Here is a 27,221-nt window from a genome sequence, read left to right as displayed (position 1 = left end):
GTTTTAACTTTCGCTGCCTAGACCGAAATCGTTTGCCTTCGTTTCTTTCAATTTTGGCTCGTTTTCCAAGACCAAAGTTAACAGTGGCGCGAAATAAATATCATTTCAACCGTTAATGAATCTTACATGTCATCGGAAGACATGACTAGCATGCGTGTTGATCGCTTATCAAGTCGTGAGGATATAGTCCCTAGATTGCAGACCCTGTCAGTTCCCCCTTTCCCTCGTCACATTTCCCCCTCTTTCTCTCCCCCTCCCTCCTTTCCCTTCCCCGCTCACCCCTTTCCCTCCCCCCTTCGCCCCTTTTTCTTCCCTCTTTCCTCCTGAGAATAATTCCTGAGTGTCAGGAATTGGATGTAATGATAAAACAGCTTAAATTGGCTCCTAAAAGCTACATTTTTTTCATGTATTGTGGATTTGGTCAAAAGCATTGGTCAAAGCTCTTCAGTGTCAATAATGTAACAAAACAATTGTCAACAGGGTTAAACCGATACTAACAGAGAAAATCGCATTATTGCTAATTTTCTTTAAAATCATTATTATTATTATCATCATTATTATTATTATTTGTATTTTTTTATCATTATTTAGGTGAGACGTCTGGGAAAAGAAAACTTGACCTTGTGGCGGCCATTTCCGGCGGCGCAGAAGTCACAAGAGGACTCCAGAAAAACATAACATTAAATGCGTCATTGTCGTATGACCAGGAAGTTGCACATGGCAACCGATCAGGAATGAAATTCACCTGGCATTATGGCAAAGTCGCAAGAAATCACTCCAGTAAACAAGCGGAGGCGAAGGCGGATAAAGATTTCTTCATGGCAGTAAACGAGTCAGCCATTCATTACAATAGAACTGCATCTGGCGAACTAGTTTCCTTAAACACCGAAGCTCTGTCTGTTAATCATACCTACATAGTTAAACTGGTATTGACCAAGGACAGTCGTATTTCCACCGTTTATCAAATTATCCATTTGATAGAAGGAGACCCCCCAGAAATATATCAAAGGTTAGGATCTACTTTGTTTCTATTGTTATTTGGTTTGTTTGGTTTGTTTTTACAGTTGTTTTCGCTGCCGTTGTTAATACCTATATTTACTCTTGACCCTGCTATTGCTCTTTTTTTTTTTCGCTATTGTCGCTTCTGTCGCCCAATTCTACCTGTTTTGTTTCTGGTTTTGTTATTTTTCGTTGTTTCTGCTTGCGTTTTTCTATATACTTTGTTATCGCTGTCAACCATAATGTTATTGTTTGCATTGACGTTTTGGTTATTACTGTTGTTGCAGCTACTTCATTAGCAGTTGTTCATATCAATTTTAAATTGCAGCCACTGCTGCAGCTGTTCTTTTTAATTACATGATCTCATCAGACAACGGAAGTTCGAAACTCCTTCTTCATTGAGTGTTCGTCCAATCTTTTTGCTTCATTTCAGATGTTTCTTTAACTGTCAATCTAAAGTGAGTCCCTTGGTCAAACTTAGTATCAAATCACAATGTCGCGGATTACAGTGCTCTAAAAAATTTCATCCTATGAGTGGAGGCTTTACCGGAAGTTCAAGCGAAACACCTCCTTTACTTGGCAGAGGAAACATGATTTACGTCTTATCACAAGTACACCACTGAATTCAAGTGACATTGTTATCAAAGGAGGTTCCCTTACTGGTGGAAATAAGTACCGCCTGGCACTATTCATAACAATTACGGACGGTTTAAGGGGAATGAATGCTTACGATTTTTCTACAGCAAGACCCCCTACAGGAGGGAACTGCTCGATCACTCCGTCAAGCGGCATCTCACTGAAGACTGATTTCATTCTGACCTGTAGCAACTGGGAAAGCGACAACACCCCTCTTTCTTACCTGTTTCAATACAGGCTAAAGGACAGTTTGTACAATGTGCTATATCGTGGCGTTAACAAAACCATAAGTACCTCTTGGATACCGCCTGGGAACAATACAGATAATTTTACTGTCAAAGTCATCGCTACAGTGACTGACAATTTTGGAATTTCTACTTCCCCAATTTCTTTGACAGTTCAGGTAAGTCGCTAACCATTAATTAAATGTCTAGCATGAAAGGGTGTGAGAATATTTCAATTTCTTTTGGTCCCTATCAGTAATAGATTAGTTACAGTTATAGATACCTGCCTTTGTCTTTTGCAGATGAAGCCATCTCAGAACACAAGCCTTCTAATGGCAAAGGAAAGTATATTTCAGAAATTCATCGAGCTCAGAAACCTGAAAGAAGCGGCGCTAATAGCAAACTCTTTTATGCTATCAGTTTCACAAAAAACCTCCGGGGATTTGCAGGAGAGATACAAGGTACTTTTAAAACCCAACCTGTTCCTTAAAAAGTGAAACAAAACTAGTTCATTATGATCGTACCCGAAAAGCAAAGAGTTTACCCAGAGCTAAACACGCCAAAAGAAGGAATAAAGAATTTGTATTAAAAAACATAATAATAATAATAATAATAATAATAATAAATCAACTTTCGAAGATCAGACAAATATAAGACATTAAATATATGAACATATTTTTGTGAAAAATGTATGCTTGTGCGTTAAATATCTGATATTTTTGCAGCGCGAGAGTTGTGGCTACCACCTTGGATGTTCACTTTCCATTATTCTCGCGGGTTGATTGTATGAGCAAACAATTCCGTTTTCCGTTGTGACGAGTAACGAATGCTCAGGAGCCTTGAATTAAATCTCAAACGAAGACTTGCAACGTCTTGAAAATGAGGCTTCAAATTTTATTTCATGGGCGGAAATCACCAGACATTTCTTTATTTCACATTGGACATTTTCGGTGTTTTGATGCATGCGAATCAATCATGCGCGTGCAAATTTATCATTTTGATGAGTTTTAACCAGCAATGTTATTGGGAAATCTGATGCGTTGAGTCTAAATATGCCTTTAGATGTATTATCTTTGGAACAAGCCTCATATGCGAAATACAGTCTCTTTACCTAATTCTTAACCGGTTTAAATAACATTAAGTTGATATGTGTATCGTTTTTTAAGGTTATAAATTACATCCTTGAAACCATTTCGCCCTTGGAAGTGAAAACTGTCTCCGACCTGCTGCAAAAGTCATCAGTTATCGGTTCTGCTCTTCATGTTCTAGAGAAAGTGCCCCACCAGTCTCTGGTAAGTTGATTGGGGCTGGCCTAGCATTGGTTGTTGCGTCAAGTTTTTATACCATGACACTATTTAGCCAGAAAGGCTCAAGAAGCAACAACAATAACAAGAACAGCAAAGACGAAGAAAACGGAAACGAACAAGCATGAACAGCAAGCAACTGTTGTGTTATCAAATGAACCAATATATAATTTTGTATTTACTTTAACTAATTCGCCATAAATTATCTCTAAAAAGATCACTAGAAAGGAATCTGATAGCTGATATTCTTTTAGCTTCCGTTTATATTTATTTGCATTCCACAGAATTTCTCCTTATCTGCTCTTAGTTCAATGACGTCACGGCTATGGTCTTTTGCCCAGAGACAAGACGTGGCAGACATACCGCTGACAAAGCAATCAGCAGAAAACTTGGCTTCATGTCTAAATACCGTGTTGAGGGCAACAGCAGTGACTGCATCAGAAGACTCCAAGTCAAGTTTTCAACAACAGGTATTGTAATGTTCATTTAGGTGATGTCGAAAAGTCTACGAATAAAATAGACTTTTGAAAACGTATTTATGCATGCAAGCATAATCATTAGACTTTATTCATTTGTGAATGGTCCATTGCAAATTGCTGTTAACTTAACCGTTACTCCCTTCTTCATTCAGATTTTGGACCTTGGTTTGTTTATTTGTTTTAAGCTTGCAAAAATCCACAATATGCCCACATTCTTCCATTTATGCAATTTGTATAGGGTAAACTATTGGTGAAGACTTCAATGGAGATCCTCGAGAAAGTTGCAGACTCATTGTTAGCCTTGACAGTAAAGGATGAAAGAACGATGCCATTTACAGTAGGACAACTTTCTATGACACTCGGAAGATTTAGCGTCCAAAGACTTTCAGGACTGGAAATAAAAGCAGGAAAAGGCCGGTTTATCTTACCTTCTAAGAGCCAATCGTTACTCTCTGGAGTAAACAAAACAAGTTTTGTAGATGTTCAGGTAGGGTACAGGCATATTTCAATGTAAAAGAATCAAATCAAGCTTGATTTTCTTAAGATCGCCTGAACTAAACCTTAAAACCGAGTTGATAACAGGATCAGATCTCCCTCAACCGACTGTCGTCGTTTTTTTATTCCGGTTTCGTGAAACTGGCTATGAAAATACTTAGTAATAGGTGACCACATGAATGTTATTTATGATTCGTTGTTTTTCAAATAAATTTTCAGTCTTATTTTGCCCTCAACTTATGATAACTTGTAATTAATAATAAGATGGAGTATCTTGTTTACGTGTTCAACTATAACAGTGCACAAGAACAAACAAGCAATATTTTTACTTTTCTTCTTTTAGATGCTCTCATTTTCTTTCAACCCTTACACTTGGGACGCCACAAAGGAGCGAGTTGGCTCGGATGTTGTAACCCTGCAGTTGAAAAACAACGACAGCAAGTTTATTAAAGTATCAAATCTCACGGAAGACATTGTTATCGTTACGCCTTTAAAACTTCAGAAAATCTCTGCTTCAGAAAAGTCACGGTATTTCACAAGGAACGATGTTCTACGTTTCCACGAGATAAAAGTCAAGTATGAAAACACCTTGCTGATGCTGGAAATCAAACCTCAAGATCCAACCGTACATCTGTTTGTCTATATGCGTTTTGGTCAGCGACCGACAACTCAAGACTACGACCTCAATGCCACCATCTCTCATGACAGAAAGTGTGTTTGGATGATAAGCGCACATGACAAAAGTGAAGGGCAAACGGTCTGCTCCTTGAATCCACATGCACCGATACAAGTTCTGGCTGAGCGTCCTGGGAAATACTTTCTCGGCTTCAAAAATTATAATGCCACAGTGAACTTATCTAACAAAAGGGAGAAAAGGTCTTGTTTTGGTGGAGGGCGAAGGAAGCGCTCCTGCATCGAAGTCAAAGATCCACCACCCACCTCACCCCAGAGTGAAAGTGTCCCTGTAATACCAGTTTATGATTCCACAACAGACCAGAACTACACTCTGAAGGTGGCCTTAGGTAGTTGCGTTTACTGGTCAGAAAAATTTGACAAGTGGATATCATCTGGCTGTCGAGTAAGCGAAAAATTAAATGACGATTTTCAGCACAATCTTTTTTCTATAATTTGGCATTGCATTCAACAAAATTCACATAATTTGAGCTTTCCTGAGTATTGTTTGCAAAAGTGTTGTTGTACTGTAATAATCTTTACTCATTAAGCTTATTATTGAATTCAGGCTAATCTTTGATCAGAGAACATTTTCAGTCAAAAGTCGAATCAATTTGTTAACCTGCCGGGGCTTGGCAGCACCTTAAAGCAGAAAAGATACAGTGTGATTAATGGTGACAGCCAAAATGTTAATCTTCCTTGTATTTTATAATTTTAGGTTTTAGCAGAATCAGATGGATTTTTAAACTGTAGCTGTAGCCACTTGACATCATTTGGGGGAAGTCTCTTAGTTGAACCGAATCATATTGACTTGGACAAGGTTCTAGTCGAGTTCCAGCGATTATCAGAAACTGGAAATATTGCTGTAATCGTGGCTATTGCGGTGGTTTTACTGTGTTATGTGGCTGTTCTTGTTATCGTAAGGAAATTCGATATGGAAGACGCGAAAAATGTAAGTGTCGAACCAGATTTTTTGTTTAGGACCGTTGTTTTAGCGGAGCATGCTCTGCAGTATAACCCTTTCGCTCTCTTAATCTGATTGTTAATTCTCCCTCCCGTTGCTATACAATTTTTTGTAAATAAGTCATGATAATTTGCTAATAGATCAACATAACAACTTCTACCTGATCAGTTTGAATATTCTCATAATCTGTTACCTAGATAATGTACGAATATGTTGATTCCCAACGAACTCGTTAAACATATCTTAAAAGATATTTAAGTTTAAAATTGAAATGATAGTCCGTTAAATTAAACCACTTTCAGGGTTGACCATTTCTTTCTTTATGTTATTTTATTTTTTTCGGACTGTGACCAGAAAGCGAATTAAGAATATAAATCAGCTAGCCGTGTAAATGATTTATGCATTATCATGTTTTTCTAGAGGGAATTACCCATCCAACTTCCATCATCTTCAAGCAGCACCTATGAATATGTTATAGAGATCACTACAGGAGCTTGGAAAAACTCAGGCACGACTGCTCATGTTGCTTTGGAGATTTACGGTTCTGATAGAAAAAGTGGTGTTCTTCAGCTTAGTCAAGAAGAGCCTGATGCAATTAATACGTTGTTCTCTCGAGGTAATTCAGATGTTTTTGTACTTTACGTTAACAAATCACTTGGTTCGATCCAAGGAGTGCAGATTGGGCATGATAATTTTGGAGATAATCCCTCTTGGTACTTAGAGGAAATTCTGATTCGGGATGTACAATCCCAGCAGTCGTGGAAATTCATGACCAGCCAGTGGTTTGCTCTAGAGCGCGGAGATGGGCGCATCGAGCGAATAATCGACAAATCCTCAAATCATCTGGATTTTGGCAATGAAGTTGCAAGACGTTGGCGAAGAGGCCTTGCGGAGTGGCATATTTGGATTTCAGTAGCAGTCAAGCTAAGAAGAAGCCGCTTTACAAGAGTACAGCGGCTTTCATGTTGCCTCTCAGTGCTTTTGACAGCCATGTTAACTAACGCGATGTTCTATAATTTAGAGGGCAAATATGAACAGCCTATCCAAGTCGGACCTTTGAAAATGTCGTGGAGACAAGTGGTGACTGGAATTGAAAGTGCGCTTGTTGTGACACCCATAAACATTTTCATAGTGTTTCTGTTTCAGAAAGGAGCTGAAAAGTCTGAGATGAACAATGATTATTGTCTTAAAGGTACCTTGATCTCTGGTATCGCTTGGTGTTTGTTGTTTTTTTCTTGTACTGTCTCGCCTGCGTTTTCAATTCTCTACAGTCTAATTTGGAAAAAGAGTGTCAGTGAGCAGTGGCTATCTTCGATGCTTATCTCATTCGCGCAGGACGTAACTATCAAGGAACCAGTAAAGGTGTTCTTCACAGCTTTAACATTGGCGGCCATTCTAAAGATAAAGGCGAAGAGATCAATAGTAAACACCTGCGAAAGCCCTCAGCAAGTTAAAATTGGGTACTATAAGAAACATTTTTGGGCGCCGCAGTTATCAGAGGTGGAAGAGATGAGGAGACGACGAGTTAGGAAACAGAACCTGACACGTTATTTCACAGAGTTGGTTTTCTACTTGGTCTTTGTTTTCTTGTTGATGGCAGTGTGCTATGGAAACAGAAATGACCATCGGTACTTGATGACAAAATCAATCCGAGATGGACTAAAAAATTTCGGCAAGGTAAGTAAACATTATTTGATTATACATAATAACTCCGTTGCAGAAATTCGCGTGTTTAATTTATCTTACAACTTTTCGTTTTCATGGAGGTTGAAAATCAAATACATGAAGGAAAATTTTGCTTTGCCTGCCTCATCAAGAACTGGAATTTTTTTCCGTCTTTACAGACGTTCAGTGAGTGACTAAGGCATTTTCTGCCCTTGAAATGGATATTTTGAATGGGAATATCCCTTTAGAATTAGGGTACAAGAGATATGTAAGTGTGTGAGACCCAAATTTGGGACTAGAAGGAAATTCCAAGCGATAGTAATGTAATCCCATTAAGAGATTGGCGTTCAATTCTGCCATAGGAGAAGTGCCAGAAAGTGGCTACCATCTCATGCAAACATAATATTTGAGGGGATGGCTGCAATGGAAATACGCATGTGAGAATGATGGTCTAAAACACGCCTATAGATGCTAACTCGCTTGTGTGACTCAAACTTTGCTGGTCTATCCATGCCGTTATATTTAAAAAATAATAATAATAATAAAAATTATATATATATTTATCTGTCTGATGATTGCGTATATATATATATATATATATATATATATATATATATATATATATATACATACATATAAATATTAATTAATTAATTAATTTGTTCATCTAACCCAATGATCTTGTATTCAGGTGACAAACAATACAATGTACTGGAGCTGGTTACAGCGTGTTTTCATCCCAGGAGTGTTTTCCGGCAGATGGTACAACGGTCAACAGGACAAGCAAACAATTTATATTGGTAATAAACACTCTCTTCTCGTCGGAATGGCTCGAGTAAGGCAACTTAGAGTGAAAGCGAGTAAGTTTTTTTCCATTTAGAATAATACTTTTTTGCATTTTAGTGAAACCGCTATTTACCCACACACACCATTTTGCATTTTATAGTTATAAATGTTTAATTTAGTGTGATAGAGAGACAATCAGTATCCAAACTTAAGTCAGTGTACAGTTAAACAATAGATTATTGAAATTCTTAATGATTACATATGGAACATGCATCGGTAACAATTTTCTCGACTGCTGACCATTCTAACAATTATGTAGACGAGTGTTTAGGGTAGCTGCGTTTTTTTATGCACTTGAATTAAATTTGGGTTTTAATGGCGGCGTTCGTTTGCTCCGTCGGCAGATGCTACTTTGAAGGCTTCTAAAACAACTTTAATTCTCCTTAAAAAATATGTCCATAGTTATTAAAAAGTTCGAAATGTGACAAATCGCTGAGTGAAATAAATACCCAAAAAAACTTCCTAATCATGATATCTTTTGTTTTCCAACTTTTAGCGCAATGTAAAGTCCTAAACTATATGGAGAAATCGTTCCAAGAATGTTTCAAGGTATACTCGACGAAGAACGAAGAGAAGACCGCCTTTTACAAACCAGGCTGGAGGCCTATCGACAATGCTACGATTTATCACGAGTTATTACAACTTTGCCCGAAGCCATGGCGATATCAACATGCCGAAGAAACCGACACTACACCTAGGTGGGGACAGTTCTCCTTTTATGATGGAGGAGGATTTGTAGCAGACCTCGGTTATGATAGCCATACGGCATTCAGCCTATTAACAAATTTACAAAACAACGGTTGGCTTGACAGGCAAACCAGAGTTGTCCTGGCAGAGTTTTCGACACTCAATCCGTCGGTAAATATTTTAGGTGTTGCTACATACTTCTATGAAGTTGATGCATCTAGACTGAGAGCAGCCTCCATGCAAACTCGTGTTCTTTCACTTGATTCTACGGGCGCACCCTCGCATCAGTTTTATTTGATTTGCTTGTTTCTGTACATTCTATTCATTTTTCTGTATTTTGGAAGAGAAACTTTCAAACTGTACAATCTTCGTTCTCGATATTTCAAGTCAATGTGGAATTGGGTCGAGATATTCCAAATTACTTTTTCTCTGATTTCCGTGGTGATGTACATAATGCGACGAAATAGAGCCATTTCAAGCATATGCAAACTGCATAAAAACATTGACGCAAATCTAAGTTTCCGAGAAGCTATCACTTGCCAAGAAGTAGAAAAAGTCGTACTTGGAATTCTTACTTTCATCGTCACCACCAAGCTGTTGCGAATCATTCGCTTCAACAACTATGATGCTCTATTCTCCACAACGTTGAAGATATCCGCGCGATCTTTGTCATCGTTTATCATTGTTTTATCCATTTTCTTTGTAGCATTTTTGCACTTCGGTGTCTTGATGTTTGGCTCTGTATGTCAGCGCTACTCTTCGGTGCTGAAAGGAGCTTATTTCCAGCTCGAGCTAACTCTTGGTCGAGTGAAAGCTAGACCAATCAATGAATTAGCGGAGGCTAACACCACATACGCCAAAATATTCACCTTCTTAATTCTCTTCACTCTTACTATTCTGTGCATGAACTTCTTTATCGGCATAATCAACGATGCTCTTTTGTATGCAAAGAACAACGTGAGCGAAAGTGAGCTGTATGAACTTATCAATGAGAACCGTCGCTCGAGCCCAAAAGAAAGAAAAGAATTTTATGATGCAATCAGTAATATATTGAAACAGTCGAGAACCTCCAAAACATCAGTAGAATTGAAGGACAAAGAATCAGGAAACGTTGGCCTTGACCCCACGAACAGTTCCAATCTTAACTTTGATTTAATAAGTCAAGCTATCATAGCTTGGAGGAAGAAAAGATCCAGAGAAACAATAGATAAACAGCAATGTAGTACAAGGAGACAAGCATTGTTCGACAAGATAAGCAACATGTTAAAATCTCTGAGAGGTGAAAGCAATGACGACTGCAGCAAACGTAGAGAAAAAAAGAAAGTAAGATTTCGAGAGGATGTCGTCGAGTCTTCCTTCCGTAAATTACGTAAGAGAGAACATGACTTGTTACAGCGGCTGGAGAGTATTGTTTCAGGGTTCACAACAGAAGACGAAGAATTTGATTATTTATTTAAAAAAAAAGCAGAGGCTCATAACTACTAGGTAGAGAGAGAGTAAAAAGAAAAGGTGAAGGAAAATAAAACACTTCATCGAAAATCAAGGTAAAAAACAGACAGTTAAGCATAAATCATCTCGGACACACAAAGAAATAGCTGTAATTCTCTAGCGTGTCGTAGCATTGTGGCTAATAACAAATCAAAGTGCTCTGTGAGCAAAATCGTGAATTGACACATGATTTTTTGGATTATGTTTAATGTCATCTGGTTGAGGGAATTTTGTGGTTGATTGTCATATCTAGAGTACGAGCAGTAGTTCAGTGTTCGCTAATGTAGCAAAGAAACAAAGTGGCGTTGGGATAAGAAGGCATTACAAATGAAATGATCATGCTATTGCCTTTGACAAGAGTGGATGATATCATGTGTTTTAAACGTATATCATTTCTGTTTCTGGTTCAAAAGAAAAGGTTGGAAGTAAATGTTGGGTAAAAAGTAAAATTTATTGTCTATCATTGTAAATATTAGAAAATCAAGGCAATACTGTCTTAATGAAAACGTTAACGATTCCCTCTTTATCAAATGAGACAAACGGGAACGAGTTTTGAGTGATATAACTAAGCCAAGACTGCCACCGTCATTTTGGATCTTCGCTAGGCAACGTACTGAATCAATAACAAGATAGAATTTCATTTCAAGCCTATTTATCAATTTTGTGGTGTATAACTTTCGCATTTTAGTACGTAATATGTATTTTGAATCTTCAAATTGTCTTGAAACTTAAAAGAAAATTGTACTTTAAAAATTCACTGAAAAGCGGCAGCTAAAATTGTTTGTTTAGGTGTTATTTGATTTTCGTGTTAACTTGTAATTTCGTTAGTCGCCGGCATCTTTTGTTGCTTCACATAGGAAAAACACACGATACGAAGCGTAATGATCGATTTTGTCCTCAATCTCACGCCGTAGCAGAAAAATCTTTTGAACATCTGTAAACTCCGAGCGCTTCGCAGTAAAGGATATTTTCAATGAATCTTGGGATTGTTTTCAAGTTCAAGGATTGTAAATTACAATTTCATGAAAAACGGAGGTTGTTCTGTTATTTCAGTGTGAATCCTTGCATGCCTGCCAGTCACTGGCGCCGCTTGTTGAAACTAAAACGAAAAAAAAAAACTCTTTTAAGATTATCATTGGCTTCTTTGTCACCCCACCACTATTCTTAGCAACAAAGGTCACCATTTCGTTTGTTTTTTGCTCGCCAAAAACCATCAAATGCACTCAAAAGCCTAAAATCGAAAAAATGTTTACAGGAAACGACCAATCGAGCGAGCGAGCGAATGCCATTCCCCACATCGTATCTACAACTCGCTCTTGCGCATGCGCGCAATTCACGAGTTAAAAAGGAAAAAAATCAAACAATCATTTTTTTTCACTTTGTTTTTTTAAAGCTGATGCCAGAGGAAGAACTTGTATACAACTTTTGATCGGATGCTATTCATTGTATATAAATATGGTTCGTATTCAATGGCAAAAAAATATGAACTCCTTCATATCATTTAAAACAGAGTAACACTAGGAAAGTTTAGCGTAATTATGTTATACATTCCGCATGTAATATTTTGCTGCAAAAAGATGAAACGATTTGGAAGATTATGTTCCAGCCTCTATGATTTTAAAGATTTTAAAAATGATATTTGTGCTTAAGACTTTTGGAATACTTGTTGTGAATAATAATGATCATTTTATTGATAAGAAACAAGTATCCTTTATTTATTTTATCAGGAGCCTATTATGGGCCCCTAATCTTATTTAATAATTATATTTTATTATATAGATACTGATGAAATACCCGGAATTTTCCTTTTACTAAAAACGTATATCTTCATCGCGCGCAGTGAGGATACTATTTTTATCGCTCACGTGTGAGGATATTGGTGTCATCATGGTAACTAACAGGATTAGCCAATTACAAGAGAGCTTCCCGCTCAGGCGCGCGCCGGTTCTTTTGTAGGAATTTCATCAGTATCTATAAAATAAACAGAACATGACATGGCCGCTTGGAGATACGAATTTTATCTTCTCGTGCTGAAAGTATCTCTCACTCGTTCGCTTCGCTCAATCGTGAGACACTTTCAGCACTCGAAGATAAAAATCGTATACCCAAGCGGCCATGTAATATCCTCTATTCAATAGTTTTATTTATTGTAATATAATTATGAAATTGAATTAATGTTTTCAATGAATAAAACTTACTTATTTACTCACTTAAACAGTTTCTTTGCTCTGAGAAACTAGCACCACTACGCTACTATTAAACTCGAACGATGTATATATGTATGTAGGATTAGAATTTTGCTGGTCTCGAGCGAATTGACTCATTCCTCTCCCTCCCCCCCTTGTGCTTGTCCAAGTTTCTATGAGAAAGACACAGGGAGGATGTTATAATGGTAGAATAGGTTTGGTTTGGTGCATTTTACGATGTCTTTTTATTTATTTAGATACGATGCAAATTGATTTGAACACGACTAGCGACATAATCGTTTCCCGTTGACAAACTGCGCAACGGTTTTATCCGAAATTTTCTAGTCCTCCTTTTGTACTTTGTTGGTGACGACTGATCCCCAACCTTGCCCCCTTAAAACCATGGGATCCCCCTCTAACATCTCCCCCCCTCCCAGATCCCAATAAGGAGCATTTTACGCGTCCACGAAAAATTACTTCATTTCATTGATGTCAACAAGGGGCTCTAACACTGTGGGCCGCCATCATGGTGAAACCCTTCCCGTCTGCGGGAAGCTAAATAGCACTTCTGATAGTTTCTCAGTCACATTGAATATTATCATGTGTCATATTACCGCCATCAAAAGAGTGTTAATACGTTACACAATCTGTCTCGTCGGTGTTGTTTTTTTATGTTAAGAACTATATAGCATAAGCGTACTGGCATCTGCTGGGGGAAACTTCTCTATATCATAAGCTTGAAGAATTGGGCTTCAATCCGGTAAAATGTTCACAGTGCTGTTTTTACACTCTGCTCTGAGTAAGTACAACCGAAGCTCTACTACATCTTCTGATTATGTTATGGAAATGTTTAGTAAATAGTGTCTGGTTAGATCTAGATAATTTTTATTTTTGAAACAGTTTTGCGGTTTTAAAATTGAAATGGCAGTTATAATTCACGATTGTTGTGTCTTAATGGACGTTTAGTGCAAAGCCTTTCAGAAATATTATATAAGGTTTCAGGAACACGATAACATAGTCGCCTACCTCATGAAGCTGCTGTGACCATAAGTCAACCGAGAAATAAACAGACGCTATATATGATCTTTTTCGCGAAAAAAACGAATTGAGTTCGTCGACTAAAACTAATTCAGACGTTTCACTTAAACAATCTTACACGAAAAGAAATGGGAGTTGCATTCGTGCTCATTTTATAAAAACGCTAAGTCGAAAAAATAATTGTGATAAACAGAGGGCCAGTTTGGACAAGTGTTTATCATAATAAATGCCGTCAGCAACAGTTCAGCTTGTGACGGGTTCATCTTTTATTTCCCTTTAAGAAATTCCCTGCATCCTCGAATTTTTTATCGGTTTCAGTTGTTGAATTTTATTTTCTAAATGGACGCCAAAACCCAGTAGAAGGTAAATTAATGAATTCCAACGCAGTTGGAAAAAAAGAAAAAAAAGCTAAATTTGTACGTTTTCCGTCTCCATTTACAATTTTCATCTCCACTCAAATCATATTTTTTTTCTTTTTTTTTTTTGAAATAATGATAGGGTCATTTTTCGAAAAAGAGACTTTTTTATCACTCCGCTACAACGCCATTTAAGCCATATATTTTGGCAATGGAACAAGCCCACGGTATTCCACTGTTCAACAGTGCAAAAATACGGACGAAGAGCGGAACAACAAAAGGCTGCACCTATCAAACGGATATTATTGTTGTTGTAGTTTTTTTTTTTCTTTTTTTAAGCAACAAATTTCTTAGCTCATTAAACTTTTCTGACGGTTATAAAGAACACTTGAATGGTTTCCCAACGGCACTCTCTTGACTTGGAATAATATCGCGCAAAATGTCGGCATCGAATAAGTTGTAAATATTTATAGTAGTTATCTATTCCGAGAAGCGACAATTTTGAACTTCTTGAACTTACAAATAAATGTCTAATCCATACGTTTGACCTCTCGGTGATGATTCTGGGAAAAACAAAGCTTTAAGGCACAAGTATTTGCTTTGCTCTAAGCATGTGAAGTCGTTGCCCAAATGAATAAGCGCCCATCCCGGTTACTTCGAGGAACAGTTAAAAACTGTCTAAAGTTTTGGCATTTTTTGCCGCAATTTCCTTTCATTTCCATTTTAGATTTAAGTTTCAATTAAACAAAATTAAAGGCAATTTTAATTTTGTGGTTTATTATTATTATTATTTTTTTTTTGATAACCTATTTTTTGTTGATTCTCGGGGGTTTTAAGGATCATTGGTGGTTGCTTTTGTGTACAAGGATCTGCATGACCTACTTCTGACAGATCACCTTATCAGGAATAAAACAGTCAACAAAAGGTGATGTTATTTTCATTTTATAGTATGTCCCTTTCCCCAAAAACACACAACACAGAAATACGTAAGACCCAAGTTCAAGATTTAGTTGATATCTTTAGCCATATTTTGCTGTATCTTTTGATTCAATTTTGTTGTACTGATGTACTCAGTGTGTGTTGATGTTATTGTTGTTGTTGCCTTTGTCTAATTCATTGTTTTTTTACTTTTTTTTCATCAGAGATGTTCGTCAACCTCTCCCTCAAATTCGACTGAGTGTTTCTATGTCCCTTGGAGCTGGACAGATCATCTTCATCGCCGGAATAAACGCCACAGAAAATAAAGTTAGTGGCCTCTCTTTCTATCCATAGAATGAATTTACTCTTTGCACCGTAAATATCGTCGAAAGGAGCATGATAAGAATACGAAAACTTTTTCTTTTCACAGGCTGCCTGTGTTACAATAGCAGCTCTGATGCAGTATTTCTTCATGGCCGCTTTCTGTTGGATGCTGATCGAGGCAATTTATCTCTACTTCTTCGTTGTGAAAGTTTACAACATCAACACCAAGATGCACATGTATCACGTCATCTCATGGGGTGAGTTTATTATTTTACAGCATGCACTTGTAGCTATAACCATGCATGCTTTCGGGTCACAAAATCTGGTGTTGTCATCCATTGAAGTGTTTCGATTTCCTTCCTTTCTTTATGGGTAGGTCTTCCAGTGATCATGGTGGCCATTCCACTTAGCATCGCTACCGGGAAAGAAGGGTTACAAAGCTATACGAGTGATAAATAGTGAGGAAATTCAACGGTTTCTTATTGCTCTTCTTCTTTTGTTTCATTTTATTGCATTCTTTCTTTTGTCTTTTTGTGTATAGTTGGAAATCGGTATCATTTCATTCGCTGAAAATTTGGCTTTCTTTCTTGTCTTTCACTTCTTCGAGTTTAGTTGCTGGCTTTCCTCGAATAACAACCTGACCTGGATATTCGCCGCCTTTGTGGCTTTCATTGAAGTTGTGAGTTAATGATTCGTGTTGGTGATTGCGATTGGTACACCTGGACTAATATCTGCCAAAAGACTTTTTTCTCTGCTCTTTACAAAGCGGATTAAACCTTTAACTCCCAGAAGTGATCAACATGAACCTTCTCCTTGTGATATCCCTACATTAAACAGCAAACAGCTGATGAGAATATTTAAACTTATCAGGTAGAAGTTGTTGCCTTGATCTAACACCAAATTATAGCTTCAAATATTCTCCAACTTTTACTACATAGTGTAAAAAAAAATAGCTTCTCCATCCTCCATATTAATTTTCTAACACTGTTTCGCATTGATATACCAAGATGAGTTTTTCGCGCTAAAGTTACTCATTTGAAAAATGATAAAAACATTGAAAAAGATAAAACGAGCAGGAAGAGTAGAAGATATTGAATTTATCTAATTTAACATGAGGCTTCACTTTGCATAGTTCATTTAGTTTAGACACTTTTGTTCGCGATTTCTTTTGCTCATTGTCAGAGCATCCAAGCTCATAATCTAGGTACCCTGGCTGAGAGTTCTTTTCCCTGTAGATGACTCTTCATTCCACTCTCCTTACCAAACTAATGACGTCTTTGGCAAGGATCCTCTCCTGCCTTGGCTTTTTGACAACCATTTCTAAATAATCAATTTATTTCTATTGTATTCTTCAGCTCAACATCTTGATACTCGTACGCGTTATAAAAGAGATCACCAATTTGGTGCAGCCAATAGCAGAAGCCAACCATTTTCAGCAAATACGGTAAGATTTACATCATAAAACTAAAACTAAACAGTGGAAAAGATTGTCATGTGCTCCTGTGAGGCGATATTCGCCTAACCTCCTCATTCCTTAATCAGGAAGGCATTCCGATCTCTAACAATTACAATTTTTTGTCAAAAGAAAAAAAAAAGAATGGTGTTTTTTTGGTTGTTTTTAACTCCTAGACTTGGCATCAAAGCATGCTTAGTGATAATTCCCCTACTGGGTGTCACGTGGCTATTTGGTCTCCTTTTGCCTGTGCATAAAGCTTTCGCCTACATCTTCACCATACTCAACTCTACTCAGGTGAGTGTTGAATGGTTTCTCTCAAAAATCATTCAATCTCGATTAAACTTTTTAACCAGGCGATACAACATTACAATTGTTACATGATATTTATTGGAATTATGAAAACAAAAAGCTATTAAATATGCCAGAGAAAACAGATTTCTTCCTCATGTATGGGTTACGCAATTTTCTTTTCTTCTTAGATTTCTCTTCATACATATGTAAATCTTTAAAATATATTTGCCTAGTTTATTTAAATATTGTAAAAAGGAATGTTTATTCTGTAGGGTTTCCTGATTTTCGCTCTACACTCCATGCGAAACACTCAGGTAAGAAAAGAAAACTGTTTATACACTAACTGCATATCATCAAGTTGTAGTGTTTCAATAAATACCTGAGTACTAAGAACCATATTTCATGTCGCTCATCTATCTGCAGATCAACGAACGATTCAAAAGAAAGATGAACATCGTTTTTCTATCTTCGATAAAGGACACCTCCATAAGGAAGAGCTCACAGGTCAAATCAAGTGAGATAGACATTGTATGGACAGTTGAATTGCAGTCTTGTGCTGAATTTGAATCGAAATATCGCACAACTTAGGTAACTGGATCCAGCAAACTGGAAATAATAGTCAATTACTTAGTACAATCACTTAGTTAACAGCGATTAGTCGGTTGTGATCGGTCTGAGTTACGATCTGCAGGTAAAGGTCATTCTGTTTATTATTGTTTAAGCACTCATGCAGTTGTAAATATCACCAGTCTTCTTCGTGATTGTAAGTTATAAGTTTATTTTCTGGACGATCGTATGTTTGCGGGCAAAACTCATCGAAATAAACCAATCTAAAAATTAAAATTTTTTATGGCTCAGTCAGCTGATGGCTGCCCTTCAAGTAAGACTACTGGGACAACTACTTTGAAGATTGTTGATATAATTTCGAGGAACTTTGGAGACAACTGTGAGATTTTGTCAGTGGGTTGAGCTAAGAGATGGTTTTTAATGGGCTTAAATAAGTTTATTTAGGATAAATACTGTACTTCCTTTAACAGTCGCTCCTCGATAAGAATATTACAAGTTGTTTAATATTGTTCTTTCTGTCGGTTAAATTGTATCGTAATAAATAATACTAATAGTAGTAGCAGCTAAAGCGGACATTCAAAGTTGTTGCTCAATGAATAAATAGATGAATACGTAAATGTTTTAATAAATAAACAACTAATTTTAAAACAACAGAAAAAAACCCTTATGATTGGATCTTTTTTGAAGCAGTTACGTCTGCCCGTTTTTTAATTTTTTAATTTTTTTTTCGCAATTACGGCGCGCGTTATACCCGAACTTTATTATAATATTCTTCTATTTTCCGCATCCCTAAGATAAGGATGACCGTTTTTGAATGGAAATACATCGAATGATTAGGAATTCAATATGATAAGGGCTATATTAGCCGGAAATGGCATAAACCAATAGATTATAACCTCTTGCGCAAATTTCATTCAACAGCGATTAAGGAACAATTACTCAGAGTAGACAATTTATAGGAAAAAAGCTTAGCGATAGAAATGCGGATTATTTCCATAGGCCTTGTTTTCAAGTGTCACTACAACGGAGAGTCAATCATTGAAGAGGAATTTCAACAAATGAAATAAGGAGTCGATTATGTAGATGTGCCTAACTCGGTTTACAACAGACTCACAAACTCCCGTTGGTAAAAACGTTATCTGAATTATCGAAATAGAAACACGTCGAACAAGCGGTTAGGAACTGCGAGAAGGTAGCCATTTTTTATTTCTTGTTTTTTTTTTCGAGTGCGAACTGCGGCGGTAGGGGGTTATAAATAGCGGTGCTTAATCAGCAAGTTTCCTAAGATCAGATGAATCTATTTTTGCGCTAATTTACTCTGAGGGCGAACTTACTCTTACGTGGGGCCACGTAAAGAGAACAAACAGCGCGAAGAAAATGGCTCAATCATTTAGGATCATTCCGAGCGGTGCGATGCCTGAGTCACTCGTTTTACTTCACACATGCATTGGTGTACTCCGCTGATTTCTTTTCATTTTTTTTTTTTTTGATGACTTAATAACTACATAGAAGTTACTCTTCCTTGTTTTCCAAAAAGAGAAGAAGAGTTAAGGGGTGTATGACTTTCATATATTCACAGTCGTTTAAGAATTAGGGGATTATAAAAACACCGAGGGAAAAACAAACAGTCAAGCGCCCGCCTAAAGCCTGAGGGAACAGTTAGATAAATAATCACATTTGGATCCGTTTTGTTCAATCCCTTTAAGAGCGTGTCCACGAGAGCACCAGGCAGTCGTGCTACATGCCATCTCACCGATTTCAATGAAACTTTGCCAGTTTAAAGGGTCTACCCCAAAACTCAAAAAGACGAACTGGTTTCTGTTTTGGGTTTTTCCTGGGGGAGATAGACCACCCCCACGGTTTTTACATGCTGGCTACCCTTGGGGCTGATAGGGTTAATTAAGCAGAGAGAACCAAATTAGTCTATTGTTTCACTTGTAAGCCATGCTGTGTTCCCTATTTACCAGGACATGTGTACAAAACATGGTCCAAAATTAACACAAACATCACTTATTTCAAAGCCAAGAGCAGTATTCCACATTTAGAGTAATATTTGAATTAAGTATTGGCAATTGTGTAGTTCTGAGAACTGTATTTGATAATTAAGAAACAAAATCACAATCTGATTAAATTGGTATTCATAAACAAAGTAATAGCAGCTCACCTGATCATAATATAAAGAAAACCTAGCAAGGACCCAGCCAGTCTGTTGTCAGTTGTCAGACAGGCAAAAAATGGGTAGAACAGGATCCCATATACAAGAACAGTGACAATATTCTGAAAAACTAATTAAAACAGAGGAATTTTTTTTCTGCTAGCTCATGTTGAGTGCTGGATTGCTGTGCAGGTAAAGGAGGTAAATTTCTAAAGAAACAGGGTAATTTAGTATTATTGACTGAGTTGATGATGTAAATTGGCCAGAGTAAAGGGTTTAAAAGCTGACATTTCGAGCGCAGTAGCCCTTCATCGGAGCAATTGGAGGAATTGTGGGTTGTGTGTGTATTTATATGCAGAGAATGGAGCTATGCTATTGGTCAGAATATGGTGACAAGAAAACAAGAATATATTAGCTGAATGAAAACCATTCGTTGATACTATGTGGCTTAAGAGTGCCTATTTGAAAGAAAATTTTTGTTCTGGAGTTTTGCGGCTCTCTGAACTGCCTAGATGGAGGGAAAGGCCACAAAGTGCCATATGCTGCCAAGAATGATTATACAGATTAAAGTGTCTAGCGACCGGTTTGGATGTGTCCTTGTCATTTCTTTTTACATCACAAAGGTGTTATGGCTCTGTTGGTATTTGAGGGTTCAAGCCCCAGACCACAACACTCAGGTCTTAAAATAACTGAGAAGAATGTACTGCCTTTGATAAAACATCTGCAAATGGTTAGACGTTCTAGTCTTCTTGGCTAAGGATGATAAACCATAGGCCCCATACTCTCCTACATCTTCTCTGTAATGGTTATAAGCAGGGGAAAGTAACCCTCTAACTCCCAGAAATGATTAACAGGTAACTTCTCCCTATAATATCCTTACATTATCCTGCAAACAGGTGATGAGAATACCCAGACTTCTCAGGTAGAAGATGTTTTCTTGATCCAACAGAAAAGTTCTCATAACTAATGAATATACAATTGTGCAGCAGCTAGAGGGGAGAATTAATTAATAATCAGATCTTGAGAGTTAAAGAGTAAAACAACTCACAGACTTCAACAAAGAGTAACAAATGTGGCCCCCAATGTGGCCTTGTTATCATTTATAGGGCCCACATTTACAACTGCTTTTAAAAGCCGAACTGAGCCAGCCTGTCTAAATATTCCAAATAAATAACTTAATATCAAGTTCACACCCTCATCACAAATGGAGGCTAGGTGCCCAAGGGGCCCAGGAGCTGCAACTACAGTCACACCCCAAGATGCTAGAACACCCAAATGGCCTACCCAATGCTAAAGTGGCAGCTTGCTGAAATAGACCCTGCAAAACAAACCCTGCAGTTGGGGTTGAGGGGAGGAAACACCGAGAACTGCTATCCTCAAGGACAAGAATTCCACACTACAGAACAGCAAACACAACACGGGCACACGATAAACCAACACATACACTGATAAGGTATACTGCTGGATGAGGACAGCCCCAGGGCCCTAACATCCACAGCAGTGCTGATGCAAACTATACAGAATGCAACAAATACTGCACGGACGCTAACAGCTGGCTAAGACATAAACCAAATGTCTGAAAACACTACTGACCATGCATGTATTTGCTCTTAGTCATTTAAACTGTATGTTAAATTCCATTTAATAACTATATTAAAATTTGTTCATAAAATAATACTGACCCATGGAAACTGAGTTAACCTATAGCTACTATACTCTTTAAAATGATTTTAACAGTGAGAGAAAAAACAAAACAAAACAAACAAACACTCAATTTATTCAAAATTAGGCTGCTATGGTATGACCACTTACCCTGCACCCATCCAGCTGGGTCAGGCATCTGAGAAATTCCATTTTTTAGTTGTAAAAACATATTCAGGCATGTGCTGGAAGTGGCTCCAAACATAACAGCCATGGTGAATCTGTTGCCAAAACCACTTAAAAAAATCAAATGGTCTGAAAGGAAACCACACAAACTTTAGTAAAACATGGGCACCCAAATTAAGCTCACTTAAAAATACACTCCCATTAGACCCATTCGATAAGGGAATGCCTCATATTATTGCACTGTGTTTATATTCTGACTGAAATGGCACAATTTCCTGGTAGATTAGGGGTAGGGGAATTTTTTGGTCAATGAAGTGGAAAATGTTACTTTTGTGATCCCATCTACCCATGTGCTGCTGGCCTCTCGGAATACCTGCCCTATTATAGTCTATTCTGTGGCCAACTGTACACCCCATCTACTAAGTGAGTCACTTTACCAGAAATGTAATACTTGTGATCCCAACTTTGTCAATTTCTGTTTATAGATGCATCTATCTAGCTATACTACAAAGTCTTTTAAGTAGGTCATGATCCTAAAATGAAGCGACACATTTGTTTATGTGAATCTAGAACACTTTACTTTTCATCTTCAGTGCATTAATATTCTGGTACATATCAATCTAGTTTGAACCTTCCTGTTTGTAAATCCTTATTTTGATGTACAAAAATTTTCCAAATAATGAATATGTGTTAGTCCCCACTCTAGTAACTCTATTGAAAATGTAACCCTGTTATAGCTAAGTAAATCATGAAAATGCCACCCAAACCAGCAGCACATCCCCTTGCCTGGTATTACAAGTAGCTAGGTGTCACTTAGACCTAGGTACAACTACTTAAAAGTACACAATGATCAGACTAATTGGTGTTGACCTTCAATATAAGCCTTGACCTTTTTGCTCTATTAATCAATTCTGTACTCACATAAGCAAACCAGGATATCCATTGCAGTTTTGAAGTCCAGATTTGACCCTTTGCTTGACAAAGGCCGGTATAAAAATAATGACAAGCTTAAAAATAATAACAATACATGTAATAATAATTATCAGTTGTGCAAGCATGAAATTACAAGTGAAGTTTTAGCAAAACATCATCACCTGTCTAAGTTTCTAACATGAAACAGGGGGGAGGGGGGCACTTATTCCAGAGGGGTGCTAAATCAAATTATTATTACATGTAAACGATTTTGTCATCATTGTCTGATGAAAGTTACTTCAGTATTTCACTTACAGCTGGAAGAAGACAGCCACAATCAAATAGACTCTCTTTGATAATGATGGGCACCTAAATTGATAATTTTGAGAATGAAAATCTCTCAACATGTCTCAAAAAATGAAATCACAAAGACATCTTTGGATTAAAATAAATTTGTTACATTTTTAGGTTTCAATAAAAAAAGACAGGTGTTACAGAACATTGAAAATTCACGCTGGAATGGAAAATTACAAAGCTAATAGATGACAGTGCAGACAAATGCAGGAACAAGCTTCCTAGCACAGACACCAAATTCAAGTGTGAAGTGAGAAAGACAACTGCTCTTCCTTTCCAGAACAATAAAAATAATAATAACAAATTGAAAATTATAAAAAAAAAATCCACATACAATTTCAGAGGAAATAACTGAACGAGGCCTACTGTAATTTAAGACACAGAACAGAACGAAAATGATGATCTGTAATTTTAGAAAGAGAGATTTTCAATTTGCAAAACAAGAACCCGTGTGGAACTCCACTGTACGGAAGAATGAGAGGGTCTATTAGAAACCTCTAAGCTGTCAAAAAAATTATCCACAACCTCAAAACCGCAAAAAGATTCGATCAAAACCGAAAACCTCATGCAAAACCGTCAAAATCTTTAAGTGTTCACATCTCAGTTTTCAAAACCCTGATCGATCCGATACAGTGTTGACAAGTGGAGCATACAGAGGTTTCGCGGCAACTCGAGATCAGTGGAGGCGCATAATGGCCGATTAAATCGAAGAGAAACCGGAATCCAGATAGGAAAATCCGAAAACCACATTGGAAACCAAATCCGAAGCCCATAAGACAAGTATTTATGACGAAAACCGAAAACCATATGCTAAAGGACGGAAAATCCTTAATGAATACCCAATCCGAAAAACCAAAATTCTTTGGCACAAAGACCGATCTTAAAAAAATATCGAAAATCCCAATGCCCCCCTTACGGATGAATCGGTCAGTTCAGTCCATAAATCACACAAATGATAACACAACAACCATTATTATTATTGAAACCTCAACGAAAACTTTTTTTATCATTATAATCAGAAACATGCTGCAAAACAACTTTAGTCACGCGATATTTTTTAAGGAAGGTGTCATGTCACGCAATCGAATTATTCATCGACTACGAGCTCACAAATACAGAAGAGGATTTGATCTCTTCGCGAACATAGTGAAGATTCAGCAAAGAACACCACGGAGATGTTGATATTTTCAGTTCGTTTCGTCTCGTTTATCAAATCGCAGTAAGCCCTATAAAATTCCGGAGATATGGTCGAGTCTAGTTTTACAATAGAGACTAAATGCATTGTATGACATCAGATCTTTGGACAGACGCAAAGAACAGTGTTACAAACGTTAACTCTTAGACTCAGTTGTATCCAACTCTGCGCATAAACACTATCATCTGCTACCACTCAAGCAAACACAATTTAGAAACCAGTGTAATTTTAAGTTTGGGAAAATGTACACGACCACATTCATTCCATTCAAGTCCAATCGCTAGAACTTTTATACGTAGTTTTTTTTTATTCTATAGAGTCATTTTATACTACATGAAATTGTTTTTGAATAACAGCGTATAAAACTTCAAATAACGTTTTGCAAATTTCATGCTGCGAATTTGAATATTTTTCAATAAACAAACGACATACCTCGAGGAGACGACAGCGCAACGAAAGAACCCAAATCGCAGAACGAGCGGGCGCGAATCTAGGGCGCATTCATTCATGGAAATATCGACATCTACAACAGAGTACGTACCCCTGAGAAGTGTTCTCCGCGGATCTATTTGCCATTTTCCAAAGCAATCTATTGGGGCAACTGCACGTGGTTCAACCTCCCTCGTCTGACGGTTCCTTTCGTGTGGTTCCGCGAATTTGAATTAGATTATGGTTATCTTGTGACCCCTTATCTTTCTCAGAAAATTAGCGGAAGAGAAATAGTAGGAGTCTGGAAGCTAGCTAGGTTGGTGACCGCTGACTGAAGTACAAGAGATTTTCAAAGATGGCCCGCAATGTAGGAGAGTGATTTGAACACATCACTTTACTAATAGTTTGTTAGTCGTTTTGGTTCTCAGCGGCAGAATTTCGCCAAAATTGGTATGTATTGCCATACATGGTAAAATTTCATCTGTCATGAATCTTTTATTTAGCACATGGTAGGTAATTTTACAACAAGTTTTAACCAAGAGTTTCATTCCACTACATATAATTATCTAATCCAAGGTATCTTTCTGGGCTGGAATGTGGGAAATGGTATGGTACTGTGTGTTAACTAACTTTGTAGGTGTAATTTTCAATAGTTTGTCTGAGTATGTCAGGGTAGCTGAGTGAGGCTGATAAGTTACAGTGTTTTGCCTCTTTTATCTTAAACAAGGTCATTAAATGAAGCAATTTTGTCTCATTTCTTAACTCTCAAGATCTGTTTGCTAATTCTCCCCACTTGTTTCTAGACGTTTCCTTGTGCATTTGTTATAGGAATTTTTTGTTAGGTCAAGATAACTTTTTTCATTACCCTTTTGTTGAATATTGTTTAGATATTTTAGGAAGAAGTTACATCATGTTAATTACATCTAGGAGTTTAAGGGTTAAACAGCGTGATGTGATACACTGCTACCTAAATTTCCCTTAAGTTCGAAATATCCAGGACTTAAGCATTCCCTAAAAATTTGTTCAAACTGCAGCTTTCACTTCTGCAAATTTTGACAAGTACTAGTTAATCTTTCATTTAATCAGACTGAAGGAAAAATGAAATTTTTGATTAACTTGAAAGGTGATTGATAAAGAAACATTGAAACTTCACCTTACTCAAACTCTTTTTTCCACAAGCCTGGTGTAACCAATGTGCCAGCAATAAATTTTAGATAAGTTTAATTTCCTGATGACTGGACTGAACTCTTCTATTTACATGCCATTGCTAGTGATTTCTAAGTAAAGTATTACAAACATAATACATCAAGAACAGAATGACTAATTACAAGATTGGAAATAACACAGGAAATACAAGTACAGCAGTACTGTAACATGAAATATGTACAACATAGACAACACTAATAATATATGAAACATGGGTCACTAGACGAAAGAGCAATTTACCTGATGATTTTGGAATATGGCTGGTATAACAGTGTACTTGCAATTACCTTTTAACTCAAGCTCACACCTTTTTTATTTGCATGATCCGTGTAAAAGTCAAACTTATATGGAGAGTTGCATGGACTGGGGCTTAAGGAGGGAGATTGGTTTCTACACCTGGTGTCTTCTCTTGATTTTCTGAGCTGGAAGATAAAGTCTTGTAAGGAAGCTGTGCTCCAAGGAACAACACCTCCCCTTGATCTTATCCAGTTTTATTGTTAGGTCCAAAGAAGTGAATTTATCTCATATCTGTGTGAATAAAAAATTAATGTGTAATTGTTAATTTGCTGGTCAGAGTTTATCAAGCAGTGAAGATGATGACATTGCCTGAAAACAAAAACCAAAAATAAATCAGAAGAAGAAGAAGAAAGGAAAAAACATTATTGACTCAGGTAATGTTTTAGGGTGAACACCAACAGTTTTGAAAGGAACAGATGTTGAGACTCTACACAAACTGTTATACCTCTGTATTGGTTTTAATGGTTTCAATGTACATGTCAGCTAGGTAGTTGTGCTATACAGTTTTCTTGTCAATTCCCACTGCAATTTGCATTATTAAGGAAACAGGGTGTAAAAAGATTCACATAATTATACATACAACATCACAATGATGTCCTGACCCTATTTCTAAATTAATTTTACATCTATTTTAGTTTCTGATGAAGATCCTCTTCCTCCAAAAATCAGGTATGTGATTTGTTTCTTGAATTTTGTTCCCTTTCATACAGCTGTAGTTAATCCTTTAACTCTCAGAAGTGATTAACATGAAACCTCTCCCTATAATAATCTACACATTATTCAGCAAACAGGTAATGAAAATATTTAAACTTATCAGGTAGAAGCCACTATCTTGATCTAGCACCAAGCTCTCATAACTAATTTAGAAGGAAATGTGTAGCAGCTAGAGGGGAGAAATAGCAATCAGATCTTAGGAGGGTTAAACCGTTGGACCCTAGTATCACCCCTGGATCAAGAATCAGGGAAATGGTCACCAACTATACAAGCTCTTGATTATTAAACAAATTCTCCTTGTCAGCACCTTAGAAAATGCATAGAGAACAGTATGGAGAATATGCATACTGATGTCAGGTTGTATTCAGAACCTGGTTCTCTTTCATGCATTTTCAGAAAAGCCACATCAGTAAAGAAGGAGGAGAGTTCAAAAGCTAAGAAAAATAGAAGACCAATCAGTTTGGACTCAGGTAAGGAAATTATGTCGACTTATTGAGGCTACGCCATACTTTTTACATGAAAGGTGATGTGGAGACT

At 37.1% G+C, this 27,221-nt stretch overlaps 3 protein-coding genes across 6 annotated transcripts in view; 2 read left to right on the top strand and 1 right to left on the bottom strand.

The window, feature by feature from the left end:
* Window positions 1-27,221, top strand: part of LOC113678045 (replication factor C subunit 1-like) — a 249,540-nt gene that overhangs the window by 62,037 nt on the left and 160,282 nt on the right. Inside the window, exons 1-3 of one of the 3 annotated variants that reach the window (XM_089184563.1) lie at window positions 24,806-24,917; window positions 26,606-26,639; window positions 27,081-27,154. The exons of the other annotated variants lie outside the window; for them this stretch is intronic. The gene's annotated coding sequence lies outside the window, so the exon portion shown is untranslated. Of the gene's footprint in view, window positions 1-24,805; window positions 24,918-26,605; window positions 26,640-27,080; window positions 27,155-27,221 lie in introns of those variants that run through there. 3 annotated transcript variants of the gene reach the window in all.
* On the top strand, window positions 4,817-11,754 carry LOC149051600 (polycystin-2-like protein 1). The gene is made up of 3 exons (XM_089183989.1): window positions 4,817-7,450; window positions 8,130-8,298; window positions 8,781-11,754. The coding sequence occupies exons 1-3, from the start codon at window positions 6,542-6,544 to the stop codon at window positions 10,454-10,456; spliced, it is 2,754 nt and encodes a 917-aa protein (XP_089040115.1). The 5' UTR covers window positions 4,817-6,541; the 3' UTR covers window positions 10,457-11,754.
* Window positions 19,675-24,742, bottom strand: LOC149051599 (uncharacterized). 2 transcript variants are annotated; one of them, XM_089185926.1, is made up of 4 exons: window positions 24,580-24,726; window positions 22,805-22,858; window positions 22,499-22,584; window positions 19,675-21,706 (listed from the first exon to the last, which is right to left on the bottom strand). In XM_089185926.1, the coding sequence occupies exons 1-4, from the start codon at window positions 24,612-24,614 to the stop codon at window positions 21,447-21,449; spliced, it is 435 nt and encodes a 144-aa protein (XP_089042052.1). In that variant the 5' UTR covers window positions 24,615-24,726; the 3' UTR covers window positions 19,675-21,446. The 2 variants fall into 2 exon arrangements, with proteins under 2 accessions (XP_089042052.1, XP_089042053.1); XM_089185927.1 differs by lacking the exon at window positions 22,805-22,858 and having other exon boundaries at window positions 24,580-24,742.

This window comes from Pocillopora damicornis, chromosome 1 (assembly GCF_964200805.1).
Source record: "Pocillopora damicornis chromosome 1, jaPocDami1.2, whole genome shotgun sequence".
NCBI classification, from domain to species: domain Eukaryota; kingdom Metazoa; phylum Cnidaria; class Anthozoa; order Scleractinia; family Pocilloporidae; genus Pocillopora; species Pocillopora damicornis.
The sequence above is the reverse complement of the archived record's forward strand: the minus strand, read 5'-3'. Positions and strand labels throughout refer to the sequence as shown.

Bases quoted from the DNA above. Each gene is read 5' to 3' on its own strand.
- LOC149051600 (XM_089183989.1), top strand. From the start codon at position 6,542: ATGACCAGCCAGTGGTTTGCTCTAGAGCGCGGAGATGGGCGCATCGAG. The intron at 7,451-8,129 runs GTAAGTAAACAT...TCTTGTATTCAG, and splicing joins GACTAAAAAATTTCGGCAAG to GTGACAAACAATACAATGTA. The intron at 8,299-8,780 runs GTAAGTTTTTTT...TCCAACTTTTAG, and splicing joins GCAACTTAGAGTGAAAGCGA to CGCAATGTAAAGTCCTAAAC.
- LOC149051599 (XM_089185926.1), bottom strand. From the start codon at position 24,614: ATGGCAAATAGATCCGCGGAGAACACTTCTCAGGG. The intron at 22,859-24,579 runs GTACGTACTCTG...TTATCAATTTAG, and splicing joins GCGGAGAACACTTCTCAGGG to GTGCCCATCATTATCAAAGA. The intron at 22,585-22,804 runs GTAAGTGAAATA...ATTATTTTTAAG, and splicing joins GTGGCTGTCTTCTTCCAGCT to CTTGTCATTATTTTTATACC.